The 26,062-nt window shown below is 37.9% G+C and overlaps 2 protein-coding genes across 6 annotated transcripts in view; one reads left to right on the forward strand and one right to left on the reverse strand.

Moving 5' to 3' along the window:
• Window positions 1-1,466: 1,466 nt before the first annotated feature.
• rhogb (ras homolog family member Gb) lies at window positions 1,467-10,929 on the reverse strand. Its single transcript, XM_073871175.1, has 2 exons — window positions 10,562-10,929; window positions 1,467-3,859 (listed from the first exon to the last, which is right to left on the reverse strand). The coding sequence occupies exon 2, from the start codon at window positions 3,806-3,808 to the stop codon at window positions 3,233-3,235; it is 576 nt and encodes a 191-aa protein (XP_073727276.1). The 5' UTR covers window positions 3,809-3,859; window positions 10,562-10,929; the 3' UTR covers window positions 1,467-3,232.
• stim1b (stromal interaction molecule 1b) overlaps window positions 2,561-26,062 on the forward strand; it is a 43,410-nt gene continuing 19,908 nt past the window's right edge. For 2 of the 5 annotated variants that reach the window (XM_073871170.1, XM_073871173.1), the window contains exons 1-6: window positions 11,687-12,148; window positions 12,519-12,648; window positions 18,415-18,545; window positions 21,576-21,690; window positions 22,721-22,832; window positions 23,048-23,156. In XM_073871170.1, coding sequence (XP_073727271.1) covers window positions 12,525-12,648; window positions 18,415-18,545; window positions 21,576-21,690; window positions 22,721-22,832; window positions 23,048-23,156 — 591 coding nt within the window. In that variant the 5' untranslated portion in view covers window positions 11,687-12,148; window positions 12,519-12,524. Of the gene's footprint in view, window positions 2,614-7,650; window positions 7,778-11,685; window positions 12,149-12,518; window positions 12,649-18,414; window positions 18,546-21,575; window positions 21,691-22,720; window positions 22,833-23,047; window positions 23,157-26,062 lie in introns of those variants that run through there. The other 3 variants (XM_073871172.1, XM_073871174.1, XM_073871171.1) reach the window with 3 other exon arrangements.

Here is a 26,062-nt window from a genome sequence, read left to right on the forward strand (position 1 = left end):
TCCGGGAAACCGCCCCGTAGTGAATCATAAGTTGTCCAGAGATAGTGGGATAATGTTTGAGGTGTTCGTGACTCGGTCTGTGGTACACCTAGTGATGGCCGTTTTCGAAGCACTGCTTCATGAGGCTTCGAAACATTTACGAATCTTTTGTTTCGAATCAGTGGTTCGGAGCTTGTTTCAAACTGGCCCAAGTCACGTGATTTTAGCAAACGAGGCTTCATTACGTCATAACTGTTTCGAAACGTTTCGAAAATCCGATGGTTCACCACTAGGGGGAGTTGATCACATGACCAGTGTCTAATATGTTTATGAACTCGGGTCAGTTTTATTATGAAACTTCATAAAACATTTATCCTTCTGACTAATAACACTGCCATGTTGTCTACTTTTTGTTTATAGACAGATTTAATGACAAAAATATGCATAATTAAAAGGGTAGTTAGTTTTATTCATTTGTTTGCCCTAAATAAATCTAAAAACACATAATACACTTTTAACTATGTCTTAATTAAGTTAAATAATTTTTTGTAACATATTTTAATAAAAATCTTGCTATTATTTTGTAAAAAAAAAAGTGTAAAATGTTTGGATACATTTGCTTTTACACTATTTTGGCCAGCAGGGGTCGCCAGCGTGTGTGGGTTTCGAACTGCTTCGAAAAACTGAATCAATTTTCAAAGCAATTGGTTCAATTGATTCGAAGTTTCGAAAAGCTTCGTTTCTCCCATCACTAGGTACACCTCTAGGGGCTTAAAAAAGATGTACGTAGTGCCCGTGACGCACCCATAGCTTTCTGAAGATCGTTTTTGAAGCTTAAAGTAGGCGTTGCCTGCCGTCGTCAACTGGCCCACCACGCACACCTAGCGCGACTCTAGTGACAGACAGCAGTGGCTGTTCAACCGTCACTCAAGTGGCCACGCCCTTAATTATGCAGAATTTTAGGGCTTATTATAATTTAAACGGTTGAATTACAAAAAATTCACTCCCCTCACAGTTCATGAAGGGCAAAATTAGCTTTACAGACCAAAAATACTTTTTGTATCAGGCTATAAACACATTTTCTACTATAAAGTTCTATGGGAATTGACTCCCTTTTGGAGCCTGCCTCTAGCGGCCATCGATGAATTGCAGTTAATCACTTTCGGCTTCATCAGAGACGTCAGAAGGTTGCTCCTCGGATAAAACTTAGGGCAGATTTCCCTCGAGTGGGCGTGGTTTCAGCGCCGACAGCGGACATGCCCTCAGCTTTTGAGAGCAATAATCCTGCCTGTTTTTCCATGATTTCAATCATTTTTTTATTTATAATGAATTTGATCATAACTACACTATAACAATTAACCATAACTACACTATAACAATTAAAGACACCGTATAATGAAATGTAACCCATTTCGTTACCTTTATCACAGGCAATATGATTGAGGTTTGTATATGATAATCATGTAAAGATAATCATCAGTCACGTGTGAAATGTCAAGTGAAGCTGTTCGAACTTTATTTAAAAATAAAACTGAATTAAAACACACTGTATGTTTTTCATGTGCATAAATTACAAATTGATAAATATTTTTTGTATAAAATTGCCATATGACAGCATTAGTTCAATGTGGGGGAAAGACATGTACAAATTTGTTTGAATAAAGCCGGGTTGGAGTTGTTCTGTTAGTTAAATACACATAAGAGCTCAAATAATAAACCATTTTCAAAGCTGCGTATAATTTAATGACACATGGGCAGTCACAGAAACATAGTTGGACACTTTAGTGCAAATGATTCTTGGCACGGCTCTGTTTTCATGAGAAATATCATAACATCACGTCAACCAGCCATACGGTTACAGTTAAGAAAAATCTGTTTGCCTTTATCTGGACAGAATATTGTTTATCTGTGACACTATAAGACTGATGCGTCTCTATGTCCTCCTCCAAATAGCTGTCTCTGTGCTAAAAAACTGACTGACCCAAATTTTTCAATGCTTGGAAATGATAGCTTTCACATGACGATGAGACATTAGTGCTCTGTTGTCCTGGCTGAGAGTGTTTTTCTCTTTTTTTGCTATTAATGTTGTATGGAGATTCAAGCAGGATATAAGAGTCATTAATGCAGTGTTGTTAATGCAACATCATCAAAGAGAAAAGAGATCAAAGGTGTCTAAGACATACGCCTTTGGTAATGGACAAAACAATAAAGAGAAAATGCCAGGAACATTCAAGAAAATAAAAGAACATCATGTACTTCATGTTTTACCCCTGGCTTTGACATACACAACAGTCTACTGTCATTTACACACATGATAAGAGTTACAATATAGGAAGACACTATACGATGTACATTCATATTAACAAGATTTCTGGATTGGAGCTTGGTCATGATTCCCTGAGCTTTGAAGTCTTCTACCTAAAATGATTGTTTTGGTAAATGAAAAGCTTACTTTTACTTTAATAGCACATTTATGAATAGCACGTTTATGAATTTTGAATCAGTCATATAAAGTTTCCCATCTGCTTTATGATTTCAAAGCCCTGCCCTGTTGTGTTGCAGAAGAAAAGAATGAAGAATAGATACTGGGGCCTTTGTTTCCTGAATGGACTGCCAGATCCACACCACATAGAGGTAAAGCTGACAAACTCAGACGTTGTCACCATTATAAGCAACATGAAAGCCACAACTTAAGGCCTGTTCGCATATAACCTCACTCACAGAACAAGTGCATTAGATATAAAAAGTTATTATATTAGTACTAATATATTTATATATCACATTCTCAGATCATGTTCTTATAAAACAAAACAAAAAATAAAAAACAGAAAATATAATATAGTATTAATTTATAATATAGTATTAATAGGGTCCAAACACTAAAAATCAACAATATAACACTTAATTGTTTTTAAGGATTCACTTCTTTTAGCTATTATGTTACACCCCAAAGAGGATCTAGAGATTACTTCTCTTTTTTTTAAACCTAGTTTTTCCTTAAGCAGGGACCAAATAGCAAAAAAAAAAAAAATGTCTATATAGATCAAACAGGTAACACATCCGTCTGTTTGTCTATTTCTCTCCCTAAGGTGAGAATCCCAACAAATCATCTTTATAGTTTACTTAATTATCATATTTCACAGGTTAAAGTTGTGTTTCTTGTTCACCATTCCTAAAATTCCACAACATTCCCAACATTCCAATGCGTTCCACTGTGTAATTCAATTAAAATACCTCTATCCACACTGTATTCTCAGAGGAGAACACATGACTTTTTGGAAACCACAGGCTGAGGACAGAGGAAAGCGCGCACTCCCTCTGCAAACACGTCTTTGATGCCGTCCTGGTTGAGTGCCGAACACTCCATGTACTTGACGGCATGGATTTGGCGAGCCAGGGCCTGGCCCTGCTGCTGTGTGATGGGCGCCTGGTTCTGCTCCTTCAGCTTCTTCAGCACATCCGCATCGTTTCGAAGGTCACTTTTGGTGCCCACCAGCAGGATGGGGACGCTGGGACAGTGGTGCGTCACCTCCGGGTGCCACTTGTGCTTGACGTTCTCGTAGGACGGGGGGCTGGAGATGGAGAAGCAGATGATGAAGACGTTGGTCTGCGGGTAGGAGAGCGTACGGAGGCGATCGTACTCCTCCTGGCCCGCCGTGTCCCACAGGTTGAGGCTGACGTTGCGGCCCTCCACGGTGATCTGGGAGCTGTAGTTGTCGAATACGGTGGGAATGTATTCTTTGGGAAAGGCTCCGGTCGTGTAGGAGATGAGCAGGCAGGTTTTTCCCACTGCTCCATCCCCCACCACCACACACTTGATGCTCTGCATAATAGAAACCACTCAACGCGACCCAACGGATGACCACTTAACTTCAACAGTCTGCAGAGAAAGACACACATCACTTAGATCAAAGTGCTTAGATGAGCAGAGATATAAACAAGATGCATACAGAAAATGAATGAATGAATTAAACCAATGGATGGGGACATGACAATATAGCACTCTTAAAAATAAAGGTGCTTCACAATGCCAAAGAAGAACCATTCTTGAAGACAGACATATAAACCGGAACAGTGGATGGTACTCCTACATCAGAGGAAAGTGAGATTTACAAATGCAAAGAGAGGCGAAGAGATAAAGGAGAAAACCTAGTTGTTTATATTCATGCAAATACGCAGGTAATTCTGGTCTTGTTTAAAACAATGTTTTGAATATACGGTATCGAACAGTTCCTGCTACTTCCCCCTGCAGTTTTGCACTAGTGCATATTTTATTACACATTCTGTACACAAATAATTCACATGTAAAACCACTTCACTTCCTCAAAAACACAAAAACATTTTTTCCTATTCATGTTAATTTGGATCCTGTTTATCTGACCCCTGAAATGACAGCACTTTAAATGATAGTTTTGACTTTGTCTAAAATATGTAAGACATCTAGATTAAGGATTTATACACTTTCCATGTACTTGTACTGGAGAATGATAAAATGTGTTATTATAAGGTAACTTTTTAAGGCTATTATTGTGTAACACTTCAATATGGAGAACTATTCACTATTGTTAAGTATGGTTTAATTTACTGCTTTTTAATACTTAGTAAGGTAGTTTTGTAGTGTATAAGTGTAGGCATGAAGTAGGATATATAGAATATGGTTATGCATTAAATGGTAAATGGACTGTATAGTGCTTTCACCCATGGCCATTCAAAGCGCTTTACAATTTGCTTCACATTACCCATTCACTCACACATTCATACACCGACGGTGGTGTCAGCCATGCAAGGTGCTATCCAGCTCATCGGGAGCAGCTGGGGTTAGGTGTTTTGCTCAAGGACACCTCGACACTTGGTCAGATGGAGCCAGGGATTGAACCACCAACCTTCCAATTTGTAGACAACCTACACGAGCCACTGAACCACTGCCGCCCCAAAGCATTAAAGCGATACTCCAGCCAAATATCAAAATTACCCCATGATTTTCTCACCTTCAAACAATCCAAGATACACATGTCCATCATCTTTCAGACAAACACATTTGCAGTTATTTTAGTAAATGTCCTTGCTTTTCCAAGCTTATAATGAGAGAAAACGGGGATTGGGGAACAACTTCTGACTTTGAAGCCTAAAAAAATGCATTCATCCTTCACAGAAGTAATTCATATGGCTTCAAGGGGTTAATAAAGATCTTCTGCGGCTAATGATGCAATATTGTAAGAAAAATATCCATATTTTAAACTTTATAAACTACAATAAATAGCTTTCAGTAATGACGCCATCTTGGACGCAATTCACAAGAGTCGCTGAGAAACGTATCCATGGCAATGAATGCTCACTACGCTATAACTCTCGTGTGAGTTCAAAATGGCGCTGTTACAGGAAGCCATTTATAACAGTTTATTAAGTATGAAATATGGATATCTTTCTTGACCCATTTGCTCCTGATGCTGCGCTGAAACATTACATCTACCACCGGTGCGCGCAGCATCAGGCGCAAATGGGTTAAACACCTGCATTGATTACCTGCCGAAGACCTTTAGGGCGCACTCACAACCAAACCAAACCATGCCCCAGCGTGATTGTCACCCCTCCCTACTCCCCCAGGTGCACGCACTCGCACTGTACTTTTTAACGATCCGAGTCCGGGCGCGCTTTCGTCATTAAGATGCGATTGTTTTGAAAAAAGCAGGAAGTAAAGCTCTCTCTTAACACTGGAACCCACCGTAATGATAAGTCTGTGTTTTTTATCCGGAGTCGTTTGGTGCGCGATTACAGACAGCCCTCTCACATGCCATCATATTGCTTAGTTGATCTGTCACGTTTTTACGGAGGCAGATGAAGGTGAGTGGTCGCGCAACTGACGTCTTCACCTTTTGAATCGCGCTCAGGCGCGATTACGCTCACACTACAGCCTTCTGCACCTGAGCCCAAGTGAACCGCGCTCCGGCCCACCTCTGCAACCCGGCCGTGGCGCGTTTAACCGAACAGAGCAATCACACTAGTCAAACAAACCAGGCTTTGGGGGTCAAACGCGCCCGAGCGCGGTTTGGTTTGGATAGTGTGAGTGCGCCCTTATTAAACCATTGGAGCCTTGTGGATTACCTCTGTGAAGGATGAATGCATTTTTTTGGGCTTTAAAGTCAGAAATTGTTCTCTCATAAGCTTGGAAAAGCAAGGACATTTCAGCCTGTGCACGCCCGAATTCGGACATATTTTCCAACGTCGTCTAATTCGAAGTTAATAATGCAAAAACGTACGATTCTCGGGAAAAAACAACAACAACGAAATCAAACCCCTAACCCCAACATCACAAGGGTCAAGGCAAATCGTACAAAAACGTACAAATGTGTTCGTACGAATTAATAAGAATTAGCCAACTCATAAAATAATTCTCGTGATATAGCGTTGGACATTTACTAAAATAACCCCAAATGTGCTTGTCTTAAAGGAACATGCCCACATTTTGAGAATTTATCTTATTCACTGTATCCCCCAGAGTTAGATTAGTCCATACATACCTTTCTCATCTCTGTGCGTACTGTAACTCTGTCTGACGCAGCCCCTGCTAGCTTAGCTTAGCATAAAGACTGGAAGTGAATAGCTCCAGCTAGCATACTGCTTCCAATAAGTGAAAAAATAGCACCAACATTTTCCTATTTATGTGTTGTGATTTGTATAGTCACAGTGTGTAAAAATAAAAAGGTCATAACACAGCCATCTTTTAACCATATACATACTGGGAACTATATTCTCAGAAGGCGAAGCACTGCTACTTGAGCGGAGTAATTTGCACAACTCTCACCGAACTCTCTCTGGGTACTGCCCAAGTAGCAGTGCTTCGCCTTCTGAGAATATAGTTCCCAGTATGTATACTGTTAAAAGATCGCTGTGTCTCATATGACCTTGTTATTTGTACACTGTGTGACTATACAAATCACAACACATAAATGTTCGCGTTATTTTGTCACTTATTGGGAGCAGTATGCTAGCTGGAGCCATTCACTTCCAATCTTTGTGCTAAACTAAGCTAACGGGGGCTGCGTCAGTCCGAGTTACGCCATGCACGGAGATGAGAAAGGTATGTGTGGACATATCTAACTCTGGGGGATACAGTGAATAAGCTAAACACCCAAAATGTGGGCGTGTTCCTTTAAAGATGATGGACATTTGTATCTCAAATTGCTTGAGGTCGAGTAAATCATGGGGTATTTTAGATATTTCGCAGGAGTATCACTTTTATATGTGCTTTATTCGTATAAATAAACAGCCAATATGGAAGTCATATGCAAGCAAATAGGCAACTTGTTAAAAGTGAGAATAGGTCCCCGTACTAAAGTGTTACCATTATAAGCCTGTGTTTGAAGATCCTGGGTTTGATTAAAATCACATACTTGTCGATATTCATCATTTAGGAAAGTCAATCCAAAGGAAACATGCCTTTGTCTACTCTACACCAGACATCAGTATGTTGAAAATGATTAGTAAACGCTTTCTAAAATATGTGTTAACAGCTACTTAACAATCATAGTTTTTCTTCTTATTTTTTGTGTATGTACAGCTAGTTCCTTAATAATAATTGTGACATCCAGACCAACATTCTTGTACCAAATATGACGGCAATCTGGAATCTCGCACCTCAAGAAACTTCGTTCTTTCCAACTTATTCCAAAGGTCTGGCAGATGTTTGACCCCAGGAGAAAGGAGTGAGACCGACTCTGCCCAATCTCCAGAGACATTAACAGAGAGAAAAACTCGAAACCCTGCCCTCTTCTGCAAGGCGTTACGAGCCAATATTGTGGTTAGTGAACCAAGAGCTCAGAATAACAATACCGATAGTATTGTCTGGGTGGAGTCTTCTGTTTTGTCACTTATTTTTTTATAACCCAATATCACAGTTATGATACTTAGCAGAAGTGTTCAGCAACATCACAAATGAAGAAAAAAGGGTGGAGTATATGTACGGTGAAGAACTCTATAGCATTGTTTCTTTTGCTATTACATCTGACATGTTTTCTTGTAAATGAGCATTTTTATCAGGCTCTTATGTTTAGGTTCAGTATTTCCACTTTAATGGCAATGAAACGGTTATATGTCGGTAATTGAAGTGCCTTACTTTCACTAATAAGTCATTTATTTCACTAGTATTTAACAAATATTCCTTCGCTATAAGAACATGCATAAATCTTCACTTGTAAAAAAGTCTTCAGACACTCTTAACTGTCCTTTAAGAATAAAGTTAATGGTCAAAAATGTGGTCAATATCCTAATATAACCTCCTATGACATACGCACTGTTCTTCTTACATGCACTTAAAGGACTTTGCTGAAAAATCAATGAGGAATTTAACTGATGTGCCAACTATCCCTGAGGCCGAGATTAAGTGGATTTGAAGCTAAAGTATTTTATGAATGTATAATCATTCATGCATACCATTATCTCACTTTTGCAACTGAGCTCTTTAAATATTGACTGCAGATAAAGTCATAATTTGGAAAATGATAATATACATTATTGTAATTTATCACTGATCATAATAATTTAAGCAAATCATGAGAAATCAGAGAAAGAGGTAATCCTAGACAAGTGGTTCCCAAACTTTTTCAGCCTGCGGCCTCCCTTGTGTACGGTGCATTCCTTCGTGGCCCCCCAAAGAAAATTTGTGACAAAAAACTGTTTTAAAACTTAACGTTTTAATAAAAAACATTAAATTATACAAAAAACAGTGCTTTTGGTTAGTAGCCTTATTTTTTTAGATTTAATTACACAGAATTCACGATAAATTAATGTATTTCATAAAACTGGGGGCCCCCTGGGGACCCCGGCCCCCAGTTTGAAAACCACTGTCCTAGACCAATGAGGTTTAGCAATTAAAGCAGAACCTACAAAGCATACAGAAAGAAAGCAAAACTAAAAGTGGTTTCCCGTCTTTTGACACTTTTTGGTATGTGCACTAGATACCTGCATTACAAAACCAATCAAAGCTGACACTCCAGTACAGTAGTTTACATGATCGTACCATCTGGCCTTGTATAGAGCTCTACCTTGACAACATATGGGGGTCTAGTTACGTTATTTTATTTGTCTACGTATACGCAAACCTGTGCATGTGGAAATGAGAAAAGCTGATGATAGGAACTGTCTCACCACAACCTCTGACACAGCAAGTCTTTCCAATGAATCAATGAATAGACCAAGCATTACTGTGAGCTCCTCCCATAAGAGAAATCACAGATGAGATCTCTGTAATACCTCAATTATTTATGAAGAGCAAATGAAAACTTTTACTTAAATCTCCTGCGTCTCACATAATTCTTCTGCAAATGTCTTTATTAGAGTTTCAGAAGATTTTCTCAGACTGTGCTCTCATATCTCATTAAATTGTACATTATGCTAATACATTAATTTTACAGATCCATGCACTTATAATAACAATTGTTTTATTTGTTTCTTCCCCCCCAGCAATTTAAAGAGAAACATCCGAAACGCAACTCCATCAAATCACATATGAAAAAAACGCAACATCTGTGAAATAACATTTTCCTCATTCAGCAATTTCCACATTAAGAAATGTACAATAAAAGCTCTTAGGGATGAACTTCTATCTCATCCACTGTGACGGATTAGTGTGGACAAATAAATAATTTTTAACATGAATGGTCACAGCTGGTTTAAACAAGATAAAGTCTCGCCAGCTTTATCATAAGCTTAAGCAGATGTGTCTTGGTTCTTGAAAGTAAAACCAGTTTCAATGGGATCTGCCAGGATTCTGAAATACTTCACTTATGCAAGGCCCTCTTGGATTTCTTAAAATGAGGATGTCTCGCAGTTCCTCATTTCCATGTGGAAAACCCAGGCTTATTTATCTCCTCATTTGCATAATTTCCCAATCATTTCAAATAGAGGCTTTGTTATACTTTAGATATATTAGGTTTCTGTTCGCTCAACCAAAACGTGAAAAAAATCTTTCAAAAAACACAAAAAAGAATATAATAATAAAAAGCAGCTAAATAAGATGAATAGATATACTAGCACATATAATTAAGACAAGGAATAACTTGTGCTCTTACGTATGAACTATGGTTTTACTATAGTGAGATTGAAGTAACATGCATGATCTTTGGGGATTGATTACTATTTATATTACCAAAGTTTTATTACAAATATCATGGTAAAACTAAAGTTCATGTAGTGATACCATGGCAAATGAGTGGTTACTATGGTTTACTACAAATAAGAGACAAAAAATTATGGTTACTATAGTAAACCATCGTAAACTTACAGTACATCACTGTCCTCTGCGTTACTGTATGGGAGTGGCCCATATATTTCTATTTCTGTTGTCTGGACTAAAACGTTAATCGTTCATGATCAAGTCACTGAAAGTATTGAGCTATGGTCGAAAGCGAAACGTTACGTTAATTATAAGCCAAACTATCGACCACAGCTACCCGTGCGTAATTTTGGTAAACTGAGACAGAGATGAATAACACGGTGTGTTTAACGATTAAATGTGTTGTTTAACATAATCTATACGCATTACATTGTTAAACAAATTATTTTGCAAAAATATAACGGCTCTTACCAAACATAGCAGATTTTCGTGTAGCGCGTAAATTAATCCCGCTGTTTGTTGATGTTGCTGTTGAAGTCTGTAGGAAGTGAGTGTATTCAGCCCTGAGAGAGAGGAAGTCAATGGTTAAACGGCAAATTTGAGGAAGTTTACTGAAGTTAATGAACGCGTTTAAGAGGGCGTCACAGATTTAACACTGCGAGCGAGCGACAAGGCGAGAACTGGCAAACTTTAGCTCAAATCGAGCATTGGGTTGGCAAAGGTCATGGGTTCGAGACCCAGTTAACACACGTGAGGTAACTTATTGAGAACATAATGTAGACTGAATGCGCACAGTCGTGTTATAAAAGTTTATAAAAAGTATTTGCCATATGCATGTAAATGCACATTTTACGCATTCGCCCTTTTGCAGAATGGGAGTGTTAAACACGCGCATCACAGGGAAATCCCGTAACATCACAATTTACCATCTTGAAACTACCTGAATGTAAACACCCACTCACACGCGCAGCTCTTCCCGGATTAAACCCGGAGGTGTTGTTTGCCAGCCCGACAAATGAAGCATTATTGTGTTCATAATTTCCACTATATAAACCGTTTATTAATCATTATGGCATGTGTACTGTAAATCATAACGCCAATAGAAATAATTTAAGGTTGCATTTATACATTTTTTAAACACGATTGTGATGTAATGTAATTGGTACTCACATGAAAAATACTTACATTTAATAATACTTTAGTATTTTCTAGTACTGTGTTTTTGAACCTTACAGTAAATGTTTATACAGTCTATAATACATGCTACTTGTATATTAATAATACATTTACAATTGTATAGTACATTTACTATACTATACTATTTATTATAGTAAAAACACTTAAGTATTTTTACTACAGTATTTAAAGTGTCACAATTAACTGCAATTAAAACTTAATTAAATTGACTATACACTAAAGTTGACTATATTAGTAAATAAAGTATACTACAGTATTTTTCATTTAGGTAAATTCTGATAATAGAAATATTATGTTTAGTAAATATTAAGTAACTGCTTATGAAACATTGTGACAGAACAAAACTGGGTGGGTTTTTCTTTCGAGCTGTATATGTTACAATGTTAACTCACCAGCAGATGGCTGTGTCTTTCTGCTTTTTGAGCTCAAACTTTAAAACCTGACAACATATAACCTAAGAAACTTATCAACCTCAAAAACCAAGGGAACTTTGAAACCGCGTAAGGACGCTCGAGCTTGTATTCATGCATTCGGATCCTATTTGTTTATTTATTGCGGATCTGGAGGAGACGCTTGCCCGTTTTGGATCTATTTTGAAGTAGGCTTGATCAAATGTTTCATCTTATTTGATATTATTGACACCAGTGGGTTATTAGTGCAAGACAAACGCGAAGATGAGCTGTGGGAAATGACTGCCGAGCGTCTATGAAGTATCGTGCAAACTTTTCGCGCCCGAGTTTAAGCTATCAGCAATCGCATCCTGAGCATTTTTGTTTTCAGATGGATCACTATCAGTGTCCCCTTCACAGACACTTTTATATCTGATTTGTCACGAGTGATCCAGCCTTCAGAGTTTGACAGGTAATTAAGTTTGAAACAAATAGCCTAAACTTACTACGGCGAGTAGGGAATATTTGCATCATTACGTCGACTGTAAAAGAGCTCGCGTGTTGTTTTGCTTATTTGCTCTTACATCCTTTAAACTGTCATGATGATGAAGCGGCAAAATATTCAAATGCGAAACTTAATTGTAGCTGTTATTAGCCTACATTAACACAACAGGTCACATACTGTATATGTAGGCTACACATTGTTTAAAAACTGGTTAACTTATACCACATGACACGTCACTGCAGCGGACTATTTGAAGGCTTTTGCACATACACTAAACAGTCATATGCAGTAAAGCAGTTGCTTTTATTTACTTGAAACATGTTTTCTATCTTTTAAGTTTAACATGGACACAGTGAGATTTGCCAGACATTTCATGTACTACGTTGCAATCCTTTGCTTCATATGGAGGAGTGCAGCAGATCAACACAGTTTTACAGACCACCTACACCAAGCCAATGGATTATCCGGTATGAAATCATCTTAGTTTGTATGTTTTTGTGTGTGTATCAGTGTTTAATCAGGGGACCGGGGCCCACAAGGGCTCTATCCTTAAGAAACTATCAAGAGGGACTTAAGATGTCTTAAAGAATAAAGAATGGTTATTTATTTGATATCTTTCTAGTTCTTCCAAACTCTAGAATCTTTTATTAGGTTTAAGTGTGACTGGAGTGATCATCAAATATTGTCTTAAAAAGTCGTAAAAGTTAAGATCCACTGCAGTAAATGTGTTAAATTGTGTTTTATTTGATACAGAGTTTGTTTTAAATTTGAGTGAAAAACTGACCAGAAAATCCCATAGAAATGGTTAAAGTATACATAAATATCCTTGCGTATGTCAGAAAAAATTTGGTGCTTCCCTTGTTTTTGAGCAAAGCCCACCGACTCTTGAGATCATGAGTGATATCAAAATCTTTCATAATTCATATGCTGCAATTATTTGTGTAAAAATACAACAGAGCTGTTGTTAAACAAGAATAGGGACACTTTTTTGGTAGATTGCTGCGACATGCCTTATACGACAAAATTTGATGGTGTTACGATGGTGGATAGTTTGAACCAAAGGTTTTCTGTAGCTTATGACAGTTTGCCGATGTTGACATATGAGCTCAGATGCAAAAGCCGCTTAAACTATACCCCCGTCAAAAATAAGATATTATTTAATAAGAATTATATTAACTGAATGCTCTTAGCACATTTTATATGTGTTATCAAATTCCTTCACTTTAAATCTGCTCAATCCCAGCCTCAGGCCATTCAGAAATACTGGTTTGTTGGCAAAATCCACTAAATGCCACATCAACTTTTCAGCAAAGTCCTCTAAGTGCATGCCTCCTAATGTGTGGTTTAGTTTCATTATTTTTACATTCTGACTTTTGCACTGTTTACTAGGTCTTGTCTAAAGAAGTGGATTTTTTTGGAAGTGGAGGTTTTTCACCAAAAAAGCTTGCATGCACTTAAAGGGTTTTGCAGTGAAAAAAATTGCAAACATTTGATAAATACCAATAAGGGATTTTAAATAAGCCATTTTAATTACTAACTAATAACGTTTTCTCGTGCCATTAAAGTAAAATTACTGAACCTAAACATAAGAGCCTGGTAAAAAAAGGCTCATTTAGAAGAAAACCATGCCAGATGCACTAATGCTGTGTTTACACCAGCCGCGGTAGAGGCGTGAAGCGCGAGTGATTTCAATGTTAAGTCAAAGTGAAGACATTATTAGTCAGTAGTTAAAATGCCTTATTGACGCGGGTCTGGAGGTCTCGCGGGGCGAATGAGGCGTTTGGCACGGCGCAGAAAACGCGATTCCGCCTCATTCGAATGGTGCTTTTTGTGCATTAACCAAACAGGAGCCTTTTTGCTGCTGTGGTGGCAGCCCCGCCCTGAGTCACTCATTCAACCTGAAGGAACGCTTGATATTGTCCGTGAGCAGTCACCCGGAGCTATATGACACAAGTTCTTATTTCTATAGAGTCAGGAATAAAAACGACCTCGCTTGGAGGAGTGTCAGTGAGGACATTGGGCAACCTGGTAGGTGGTAATACACATTTCACTTTTGAGTCACGTGACATTTATCAACCCACGCCGTTTATTTTCCCCCTATCATAAGGTTACCAAATACAAACCGGTAACTCTCTCCATAAATGCACAACCAAATACAAACCGGTAACTCACTCCATAAATGCACAATCAACATCAGTCATCTTGCAAACAGACAATGGCATAGCAATTGCCCCTCCCACAAGAAACGGATTTTGCCTCTGACGCGCATCAAATGCTTGCTTTTTTTGAATGCATTCAAACTGTTCAAGCGGCAAACTAGACGCGGTAGACGCGATTTTGACGCCTCAAACGCTGTTGGTGTAAACATAGCATTAGAGGGTTTTGCATCTGAACTCCTCATTTACCGATGTGCATCTAGTTATGAACACATTACTTCATAAGTAAAGGCTCCTGGACTGTGTCAGCCTTGCAAGACAGGGAGTTTAGTAGTTTAGGTCCGTATACATCACATTCTCCTCTTGTATTTGACGCTAATGTTCAGTTTCCACTTAAGGAGGCTTTATTTGACCTGTCATGCAACTGCACCAGCAGAAAAGATAAAAATCCTTTTAAAACTCTTACGCCCCTATTAGATTAGTAAAAGTAAACTGCTTAGCTAAATGTATCTTTATGTGGCAATTTTTAACTGTTATCTGTCTCAAAGTTTAATAGACAAACTCTAGATACCAACCCCCATCCTAGCAACTCACACAGAACGGATGAAGAAACCCAGAACATCCTTTTGCTTTCTAAAATACAATCATTTTAACAACTAGTTGAGGGTTCACAGAAGTAACCCATAAACTGGAGACTGACAGAGATTTTCCATTACCATTTCTGTTGTTCTAGTCATTAGTAAACATCTAGTAAATCACTTGGATAAATATTGTTTGCAATCAAGTAGTTGAGTTCAAAGGGTTCAAAGGTCATTCATACATTTTCCCAGGCCCTGTGCCTCATTTGGGCTAGAGCTGCATGGTATTGAAGGAATATGTAATATGCGAATAAATTGTGCTCTATGTGATACAATAATGCTTTTTAAGCTCATCAAACTTAAATGTGTGGTTCACATTCTGTCTAGGTAAAGAAACCATCACTGTATAAAGTATATAACTGGAATGAGCGCTGTTTATGTCAATGCTGTCATGCAATCAGATGTTGGCATCTTTCTAAACTCTTCTTCTCATTTGTCGTTAGATTGAAAGGGGGCTGATTTTGACCTTGTTGTGACTTTATTCATCTGAGCTATAGGTGAAATTCAAAGATATTTTTTGGTTCTCTAAATCATCAAGGCTCCACAAGCTCAGACAGTCCTCTCATATCTTTATTCTCTTGATCAATGTCTCGCAATTTCCTCCATTTTCTTTTATCTGCGTAGACACAATCTGGTTATAGCTGTGATAAGAAATGGGGGAAATTGATTATCTGTAGAGACGTCAGCTTAGGTTTTCAATCTCTTTGTGGGTGCAAATGCTTTTAGTAACTTGCACAATCATAGATGAACTTAAACACGTTCTAACTAGAATACAGAAATATATTATAGCAACAAAAAAATGGTTTACACCTAATTAGGATGGTAAAAAATCATTTATGCAATCCAATAAATGATCTAGACCAGTGGTTTCCAAACTTTTTTGCAGACCACTCAATAGGTATAATCTATCCCGGGTCCAGCCAGCATATTTTTATATGGAAAATACACTTTATAATTGAGTAGATTTTATTTTCCTTGTCATTTTATAAGTAAAATGTAAGTTTAATTGAAAAACATTTCATTGCTCAGTCCTTCCAGAAACACGCTGAGTTTTTTATGATTGTTGTGGGCAAAAATTCTTTATCTTGTAGCACATTTTCTTAAAAAACATGATGGAATATGCGGGATATTTATGAAATTTTATGTGATATTGCGGGAACTTGCAAAATTTGCGGGAATTTACAAAAACTGTTTGCAGCTTTTGCAGCTCTTCAATGATGTTCATGTCACTTTATAACGTTCCCATGGCAACAGTGCACATGGCTGCATTTTACATCTTTCTGCTAAGATATATGTGATTTTTGCTACATATTATGCGCATGGAAATCTGCAATTTATGCTGCGAAGGTGCAGCGTATTAGAAAAAATGTGGCCCCCGCATAAATATGCAGACCTTGGCCGATTATGCGTTGAATCATGCGATCGCATCGCATAATCGCGTTTTTCTGGAGGGACTGATTGCTTGTCATTAATTGGACAGAAATATTTTTGTGTCATTCACAACAACACCAGAGCGACTTTTTGCGACCCACCTTATCCCATTCTGTGACCCACAAGTGGATCCTGATCCACAGTTTGAAAACCTCTGGTCTAGACTACATAACCTATATATTAATTAAAAAGTTGAAATTTCATTTATTGTCTTATTAATTAATTTATTTATTTTATAAAATACACTGATGACAACAAAATTCCTAGCACTGTCTATATGGTTACCGATTAGGCATGGGCTGGTATGACATTTTGGAGGTGTTATAACAACCTTACAACATGTATCCAGTTAAAAATAAAGCCTTGGCTTGCTGATTTTACAGATGGCTACAGGAAACTAAATGACCAAGGACCCACTTCCTGGATGTCCATTAAAGGGACACTCCACTTTTATTTATTTTTTTGAAAATATGCTCATTTTCCAGCTCCTCTAGAGTTAAACATTTGATTTTTACAGTTTTAGAATTCATTCAGCTGATCTTCGGGTCTGGTGCTAACACTTCTAGCATAGTTTAGCATAATCCATTGAATCTGATTAGACCATTAGCATCGCGCTGAAAAATAATCAAAAAGTTTGGATATTTTTCCTATTTAAAACTTGACTCTTCTGTAGTTACATCGTGTACTAAAAACGACGGAAATTCAAAGTTGTGATTTTCTAGGCAGATATGGCTAGGAACTGTACTCTCATTCTGGCTTAATAGTCAAATAATAATAGCGCAATAATGGCGTAATAATCAAAAGTGATATTATACACTGCACCCTCAAAGTGCCCTCCATAAACGCTCAGTTCCTATTGACTGGTGAGTGTATGACTTTAGATTTTAGTCATGGAGTGTCATACACTACCTGTCGTCTTCTGAAAATCTCCTCCAACTGGTTGTAATCATAGTCTGAGGGTAAAAAGTTTTTTTTAAAGATCTTTTTTTATGCACTGTGCAATTGTCTGGTAAATCTTTCAGCTACATCAACATAAAATTCTGCAGACTGGCTCTGTCACAGCAAGTGCCAACAGGACTAAAGTCGATTTGCATAATCAAGCCTAAAGTAAACTGGTTTTATATCTACACACAATAATCCAGTTTTTACTTCTGTAAGATAAAGGTTATATCCGGGACATCCACCACCTGCTGCCTTACACAACAATATCCACAGAACCACTGCAGCTGTGCTGTGTCTCCACCTATAAATAGTTTTAGAAAGTCATTCTATGACTCTCGCCTGCTACAGATTGTATAAGCAGCATCCTTACATTAAACTATACCTTTTACAATGATATCTGACCTCTTAAGTCCCAATCAGGAGTGTGAAGTACACATTCAGTACAGTACAGGGTCATTTGTGGTGTCCTACAAAAACATTTGATTGATATATCTCTCATGTAATAACCAGTGACACAAAGTTTTCACTGAAAGGACTGTTCAAGTCATTTTAATTTCAGGCCTTTGGGTTAGGCATTTATTTGCTTTTGACTTGATTGATACCCAAACTCTTAAAATTTTTGATTACTCTTGAAAAGATCTGTTTGGTACATATATGTACCTCTAAGGGCACACTCATATTATACCTCCTAAACTGTGCCCGAGTGTGATTGTCCCCACTCCCTAGTCCCCAGAAGCTCACACTCACACTGTACTTCGTCCCATCCAAGCCCAGGCACGTTTTCGGCATTATGATGCGATTGTTTTGAAGAAAACAGGAAGTAAAGCACTCTCTTAAAGGTACCGCCACAGTGACAACTTTTGTACCTTTTTGTACCTTTTTTTGTGAGAGTGCAGGAAAATCTTGGCTTAGTGGCTATTTGTGCAAATGTGCCTAATAAGGAAGTCAAGCGCATTTATTTATTACTTATTGTGTGTGTGTTTGTGCTTTCTCTTTAGGTAGCTCACTAGGTTTTGGATCAGCATTGTTTATGTGTCTTATATCTGATTGTGCTGTCTCTCCTCAGAGCTGTGTGTTATCGATAAGATGATATGTCAGGATGAAAATGCTGTGCTGAGCTTCGAGGCCATTCGCAGCATCCACAAAGACATGGACGATGATGCAGATGGGAGCGTGGATGTGACAGAAACGGATGGGGTGAGACTTGCAAACGTCATGAGTGGTTTTGTGGTCTGCACTTTGAAGAATGACAATGTAGCAACAGTGCCCTATTTAATCTTGCTTGTAAGAACACTTGCAAGGACAGAGAGGTTTTTTAAATGAAAGCCATAGTAAATAGGTTTTATTACTTGCCCTTACAAAAATTAACCACAGGTGTTGTGCAGGTGTTTATTTTTCATAAGGGAAGGGGAAATTAACAACATCTCAGGTTATTCTTGAAGTTCCTATAGCTTAGATAGCAGAGCAAAGTGCATGCAACACACAGGTTGTGAGTTGAAATAAAATGTATAACTTGCACCTTAAAGGCTCTTTAAATGAAAGTATATGCCAAACGCATACATTTAAGCAGATGAAAACCTCTGTTTAGGGATTTAAAGATTGCAATATATTATCATTGTATACACTGAAATCATGTATACATTTTGCTTAGAAAAAGCATGCAGAAGGTAATAGTCTTTAGACTTATAGTTGGCTTTTACATGAGAATCCCACAGCTGAGCACTGAGTAAATAACTTTAATGCTGACTGATCACTGCCTGACCAAGGCCATAGATACTGCAGTTGGTGTAACCAGGGTCACTTTTAATCTCTTCAATGGATTTGATCTGTTTAAACTGACTGTGTTTGTATAAGTTGCCTGTGGCTCTATGGCTGGACTCCAGAAATAAGTATTATATCGATGGGTGAGAGCTGGCATAAGTGACTTTTCACCAACTTTACACGAGGGACAGAACAAAAACATTCACCATTGTGTACTAATTTCAATCTTTTATAACTCCAAATATACTTGTCTCTAAAATTATTTCAGTGATAGAACAACTTTTAACTGGACAAATTGTACTGGTTGCTGCAACCTGAGCAGCCTCCTAGCTGCTACAAGCACACTCTGAAAGTGGCGGTGGAGGGTAGGAAACACAGCCCCGCCCCTCCCCCTGCCTGCAGAAGAGTGTCTGATACCAGGCACTGTGGCGCTTTTCAACCACATGGGGGAGCTGTAAGTCATTTTTACATGGAAACTACATAGTGTTGCTTTAAGATACATACAGAAAATACAGGAAATATGTACACAAAATTAAAAACAAAAACATTTTCAGAACTAAATGTCTTTTTCAGGCATTAGCTAAACACTAAACACTGTTGCGGGTTTTTTAATGGAAGGTTGAAATCTTCATAATATAAGCATCTTTGCTGAAAGTACGCCGCAGGTCTAAAGCTGAGGTGACAACGGGAAAAGTGCCTTTCGTGTGCTTTTTGGATATGATTTCAACAAGCGGTGTATCAACGACTCAGAAAGCTAGGTGAACAACTAGAAAAAAAGCACTTGATGATAATGAAACTTTTATTTTGTCATGGACCCACGGACTTTCATCCGACTGTGCGGAGTGCCCGTTATGAGGCTGAGCTTACTGTGTCTATTAGTCATTATATTTCATTACGAGATTAAATTGATGATTTTTATCAAAACACCAACTACATTGACTCATTTTACAATCCCACTAGCATGTTATTTAGACAAAAAAAACGTTTAATCCGTGTTAGGAAGCTGGTATTTTTACGCACACTTGGCTATATGCCACTGCTGTGATGGCTTATTGCACTATTACTTTTAACGATTATTCGATTGATTGATCGTTAATTTAAATGACCATCGAATATGGGAAATTGCATAATTTGATATCCCTAGTCTGGTCGGAACTTTACTTCCGGTTTCTGTTTGTTTAATGGTCTGACTAGTTGCTAAACTGAACTCTCGAACAAATACTTTGTTGAAAATAACAAATGTTTTGGTTTCCTAGGTAATCTACGTGTTGTTTATTTTGCTTGTTATATAAATAAACTACTTTAAAAGGACTTTGTTGTTATTTATTCTAGCAGAGTTTACCGGACGTTACGTATTGACCACGAAAGCCACTTGTTTATGTTGTTACTGCTGAAACCGTCTATACAACTGCAAAAACAACATATCTAATGAAAGCATGGTGGCCTAAGACTTTTGCACAGTACTGTATATCAAAACTTTATTTTTGTGAGTGGATGAAGTGGCTAAGGACTTCATTTCGACAACTTTTGAATTTGAATTTTGATTCCAGATCAAATTGTTGTATTTTGACCAAATACAACATATCTAATGAAAGCATGGTGGCCTAAGACTTTTGCACAGTACTGTATATCAAAACTTTATTTTTGTGAGTGGATGAAGTGGCTAAGGACTTCATTTCGACAACTTTTGAATTTGAATTTTGATTCCAGATCAAATTGTTGTATTTTGACCAAATATTGTCCTATCCTAACAAACCATACTCGATGAAAAGCTTATTTATAAAGCTTTAAGATGATGTATAACTCTCAATTTCAAAAAATGTGACCCTTATTACTAGTTGGTTGTGTGGTCCAAAGCAGTTCAAACGATCTTGAGTTTGATCCCAGGGAACACACATACTGATGAAAAAAGTATACCTTTTAATGCACTGTAAGTCGCTTTGGATAAAAGTGTAAATGTAAACTCTACGGGTTTATGCATTTTTCTTCCAACTATTTGTTAAAGGAGTCCACGATGTCTGAAAGCCAGTGTTGATATTTGAAATCACCTAAACAAACACTCCCCTACCCCAATAGAATCTGGACCTTCTGTTGATAGACCCGCCCCACACATACGCAACCTGGCAAGGATGTCGGTTAGTAGACACGCTCCTTACTGCTGATTGGCTATGAGTGTGTTTTGGTAGTCGGCCCGTCTCCTTTTCCAAAGCGTTTTTCAAACATCGTGGACTCCGCCTTTAAAACAACCCAATATTTTTAGGGTGTAAACAGTCCTGCTTTGGCTTCCCGGTTCCAGATTTTTCGATTGACCACAATACCGGTCATAACCTGTATTTAATGTGAACACCTGTCTAACTGTGCACAAGGTTGCATTTTTATTGTTTGCAAATAGTCATGATTGAACAGTTGAAAACTATAAAACCAAGGTACACTAAGATTCACTGAGGCCTTTGTTTCTTCAAATAGTTTCTGAGAGAGGACCTGAAGTACCAGGACCCCAAAGGAAAACACAAGAGCTTTCATAGAGCAGATTTGCTGATCACAGTGGAGGACATGTGGAACTCATGGAAAGCCTCTGAAGGTTTGAACAAATTCATAACTAGATAATAATTATTAAAGGAAAACACCACCGATTTTCAGTAGTTTACTATGTTCTTACCTCAATTTAGATGAATTAATACATACCTATCTTTTTTCAATGCGTGCACTTTCAAACTTTGTACAGCACTTCGTGAGTGTGTTAGCATTTAGCCTAGCCCCATTCATTTCTTAGGATCCTAAAAAACACCTTTCCTTTAAGGTGCAATCACCATTGAGTCACTATCTCAAAAATCATTTCAAAAAGATTACTATTGTTTTAGCTTCACAACTGTTTCAGTTTCCTCACCTGGCTTCTTAACTAGTTTAACCAGCATGTATTTCTAGCAAACAACATGGCTCTAATCAACGTATACCACTGAAAAAGAGTCTGAGCTGGTCTTTTCAAAAGGAAAATCATTAAAGATCATGAAATCGTATAAATAAAGATAAAATGATTAGATACAGATAATCTTAGATGACTTGTGTTATGTTATGTAAATTGGCATCACCACCAATAGAAAGAGGTTTTGTTTCCCATCATGTAGACATGTGGTGGAATGGCAAGAGAAGTGTCAATAGATGTTTGTAGAGCTGTAAGCATTAAATTGTCATCACGTATAATCGTCCATATAAATGTGCTCAGTGTCCTCTGGCAAGGGTAAGCTACCTGTAATGTGTCCGTTTCAAGCTGTTCAAATTTGTACCATGTTTTTGTAACATAGCGGCAGGAGAATAAAACATGCTGAAAGCTACTATTTAACCCAGCATGCTTTAAACCAACAATTTTGCCCTATTGTTTAAAGTGTCATTTCTGAGCCACCTGCATCACCAAAACAAATTGCAAAATAATAAAGCTTTCCCAAAACACTCCATGTGTTTGATCGGCATGCCAATAACATTGATCTTATGACAAGAATGAGTAAATTATGAGAGACTTTTCATATTGTGGTGAACTATTACTAAACTATTAAGTCCTAGAATTGTCCACAAAATGTCAAACATATGTGTTTCATGTTATCTTGTGTTTTTAGTGTATAACTGGACAGTAGAAAATGTTGAGGACTGGCTCATCAACTGTGTGGAGTTGCCACAATATGCTGATTCCTTCAGGAAAAATGGCATCAGTGGCAGGGGTCTGCCGAGGTAAAGATGCTTCAAGTTCTCTGTTGCAGTGATGTCTAGTCCTGCTCCAGAAGGGCCAATGTCCTGCAGACTTTGACAAGTCGAAAAACTGGTCATCCATGAGCAGGATTGGACAGCCCTGCTCTAATGCCTTTATCTGTGTTATACACCATAATATTTCAACAGTTGGACTAAAATGTTTCATTGATCACTTCCTAATGGTGCTCCATTAACAGATTGGCAGTAAAAAACGCCACCCTGCTTTTTGCCGTGCTGAAGATACCAGACCGCAGTCATGCTCAGAAGCTGCAGTTGAAAGCTCTGGACATAGTTATCTTTGGGCCACCAGTGAGTAGATGTGTAACAGGAAATCTTTTAAATCTTTAGTTTAGATTAGTACAGTATTTATTTAGGCTTATCCACCTACTAGTCAAGTTGTTTTTGCACATCACTTATATTGAACAATCAGCATCCAGTGCCCGAACTATTTGCTTTATAGCACAGCTAGTAAGTTAATTAGGGCCAGATTTACTAACAGCTTGCGCCCGCGCAAACCATCATTTTGGTGTTAAATAACGACTGTTGGGATTTACTGAAGACCCGTAGTGGATAATTATCACTGAAAAGGTGTGGCCTTGTTATTTTGGCGACTGACCTTATTGCATAATGCATTTCTAGGTGTTTCTCTTTCATACGCAAAATCTGAATGGAAATTTATTTAACATTGGAATGTCTTAAACCATTTTGCGCTCAAAATGGCTGCAATTGTTGGTGATAGGAGAAGGCGCATCGCAGAGATCAGAGAGCACATAGTACAATGGAAAGGCCATGTTATATTTTATTTGTTTGAGGAAATAAAAGAGGAGTCACTACTAGGAGAAGTCAAACAATTCCAGGTGTTTCAACAACTTCATTGTTTGTCCTCCGGTTCTTTTTAGTGTACTATGGCTTTGTTAGCTGGGATTTTACATGATGTACGTGGTGCTGAACTTATTTGCCTCCATTAGTAGATCACTCGCACCTGAGGAGCATCAGCTCTGCGACCCTGAACTAATTTGCGCTGCTCTTTGTAAATTGTGTTGAGCATTATGGAAATGAGCTGTTGCGCCTGTGTTATTAAATTTGCGCCTTTTTAGAAAGTATCCCACGGGTATTACCACTCCCATCAGTGCATTTTTGGAATTGCGCTCTCATGCTAATTTGCCCCGTTTAGTAAATCTGGACCCCTTTTTTTTTAGATTGGAATTTGCACATGGTTTTCTAGATAAAGTCTTAAGGTCTTTGTTTAAAATGTTTGCACCTTAAAAAAATAAGACACGTTGTGTCAATCACGTTTACACACTGCCTCGAAAATGTTAATCTGTCATTAAAAAAATTTGGTTCAATTATCTGCATTTTTGGTATCCGTAGCTAGCATTTTAAGAAGTGTTTTCAGTACAAGCGAACACCAAAATCTAGTATAGCATCTGGCAAGTTGATCCACTTCATCTCGCAGCACAAAGTATAACAAACAAAGTGCAGAATACATTGAGACAGAATAAAAAGAAAGATCGAAAGTGTCGTGATTGTGAAGTATGTAGGTCATAGTGAATAGTGCTAACGTATAGTTGCTAATGCTGTGAAAATATAACGTTATAGTAGTGCTCAAGTTATAAAGACGTTATAATAATTTTTTGCAATGGATATATACACATGGGCAAGGGTGTGAAGTTGATTCTACATATTTTTTATTTAATCTACTGTGATTTTTATGTTAAAATACTGGGGGATTGTAACTGATGGATTTGAAGATTGGGGGGTTACCACCCCCCATTCCCCCCACAAACTACGCCCTGCCCATTGGACTCTGTGCATGTGCAAGGTTTCTGTGCGACGAATAAGTACGATGATGAATATGAAAAAACACAATTTCAGTTTTTATAAATGCATACACTCAAAAAATGTTGTGTTGTATATCAAGTTATGTTTAGGTCAAATATAGCTAGCCAACCATTGGGTTAAAATGTCCATTTGAAACAACCCAGCATTTGAGATTGTATAGTCAGGTATATTAGAGTACAAGAGCCAGAAAGAAGCAGTGTGTCCCATTAATGTCACTATGATCCTCAAGTACATCTAGTGAAACAGAGAAGAGGGGGGTTTATGTCAGAAATGACATCAATAAGTGATACTAATAGGGGATCTCTGCCTAGAAACCAGCAAGTGTCTGAAAACTTCATGTCAGTGAAGCTGTTGGTAAGAAAAGTGTTTTTGGCATGCGGTACAGGCACTAAAAAGTCCTAATCACAAAGACTGCATAACATTTACAGGAATTTTGGCTCACGCAATGTCTGCCTGTCACTGGCAGACTAAAAGCATAGCGTGACATTGGATGAAGCACATGGTTACAGGATCCACACAGGAGGAAATTAAGGAGTTGAATGAGGTTGGAACCAGCAGGGATCTGACACTGTGAGATTTATTATATTGTGATCTGATTGGCAATATTGTATAGTGATATTTATTACTGCAGCTATGTAAACTTATATAGCAAAATATTGCAATATTAAGTTGTCCTTTACCTCTAATGTTAATACATAGTGAATAAACAACATATTTGAAGAACATGTGTGACTCTTTCACAATGCCAGAGCATTTCCATGAATTTGCTATTGTTGGCTGAATGGAATTTGGTACGTTGATGTGGGTTGGCTGGGGCCCTTCATTATTCTGGTCTGTAGATGTGTCTCAGGTCTCTTCATCTTATTGTCCCAGAAGCACAAAATTACACCTCTCTTCAATAAGCTGTACAATCTTAGGTGGTGATTTTCATCTTATTGTGAAAGCATCATCTGTAAATTGTGTAGTTCTGTCTTTTGATTGGTTTAACCCTATTGGTTTTAGACCTTTACAAGCCGGGACATTTTATTAATTTTACCTATGGCAGTTATTTGTTTTGTCTCTCAAAAGATTACAAAATAATCAGTTGATGGCTGTTCATGATAGCGTATACTGGGCGTTCACACCAGACGCGGTAGAGGCGGCAAGCGCGGGTGATTTCCATGTTAAGTAAATACAAAGATGCGATTAGGTATCCTGCGGCGCAAATGCCGTGGAAGTGTACCTAACCTTGGGTTCACACCAGCTGTGTTTGAGGCGTCAAATTCCCGTGTACCGCGTCGTGTTTGCCGCTTGAACATTTTAAGTTTACTCGCTTCATTCACGCGTGAAATTCTAGTAATCACGTTCTGTAATTCAACTTGCGCGTTTCC

The sequence above is a fragment of the Misgurnus anguillicaudatus genome, chromosome 9 (genome assembly GCF_027580225.2).
Source record: "Misgurnus anguillicaudatus chromosome 9, ASM2758022v2, whole genome shotgun sequence".
In the NCBI taxonomy this organism is placed as follows: Eukaryota; Metazoa; Chordata; class Actinopteri; order Cypriniformes; family Cobitidae; genus Misgurnus; species Misgurnus anguillicaudatus.

Coding starts and splice junctions, on each gene's coding strand:
- rhogb (XM_073871175.1), bottom strand. CDS start 3,808: ATGCAGAGCATCAAGTGTGTGGTGGTGGGGGATGGAGCAGTGGGAAAA.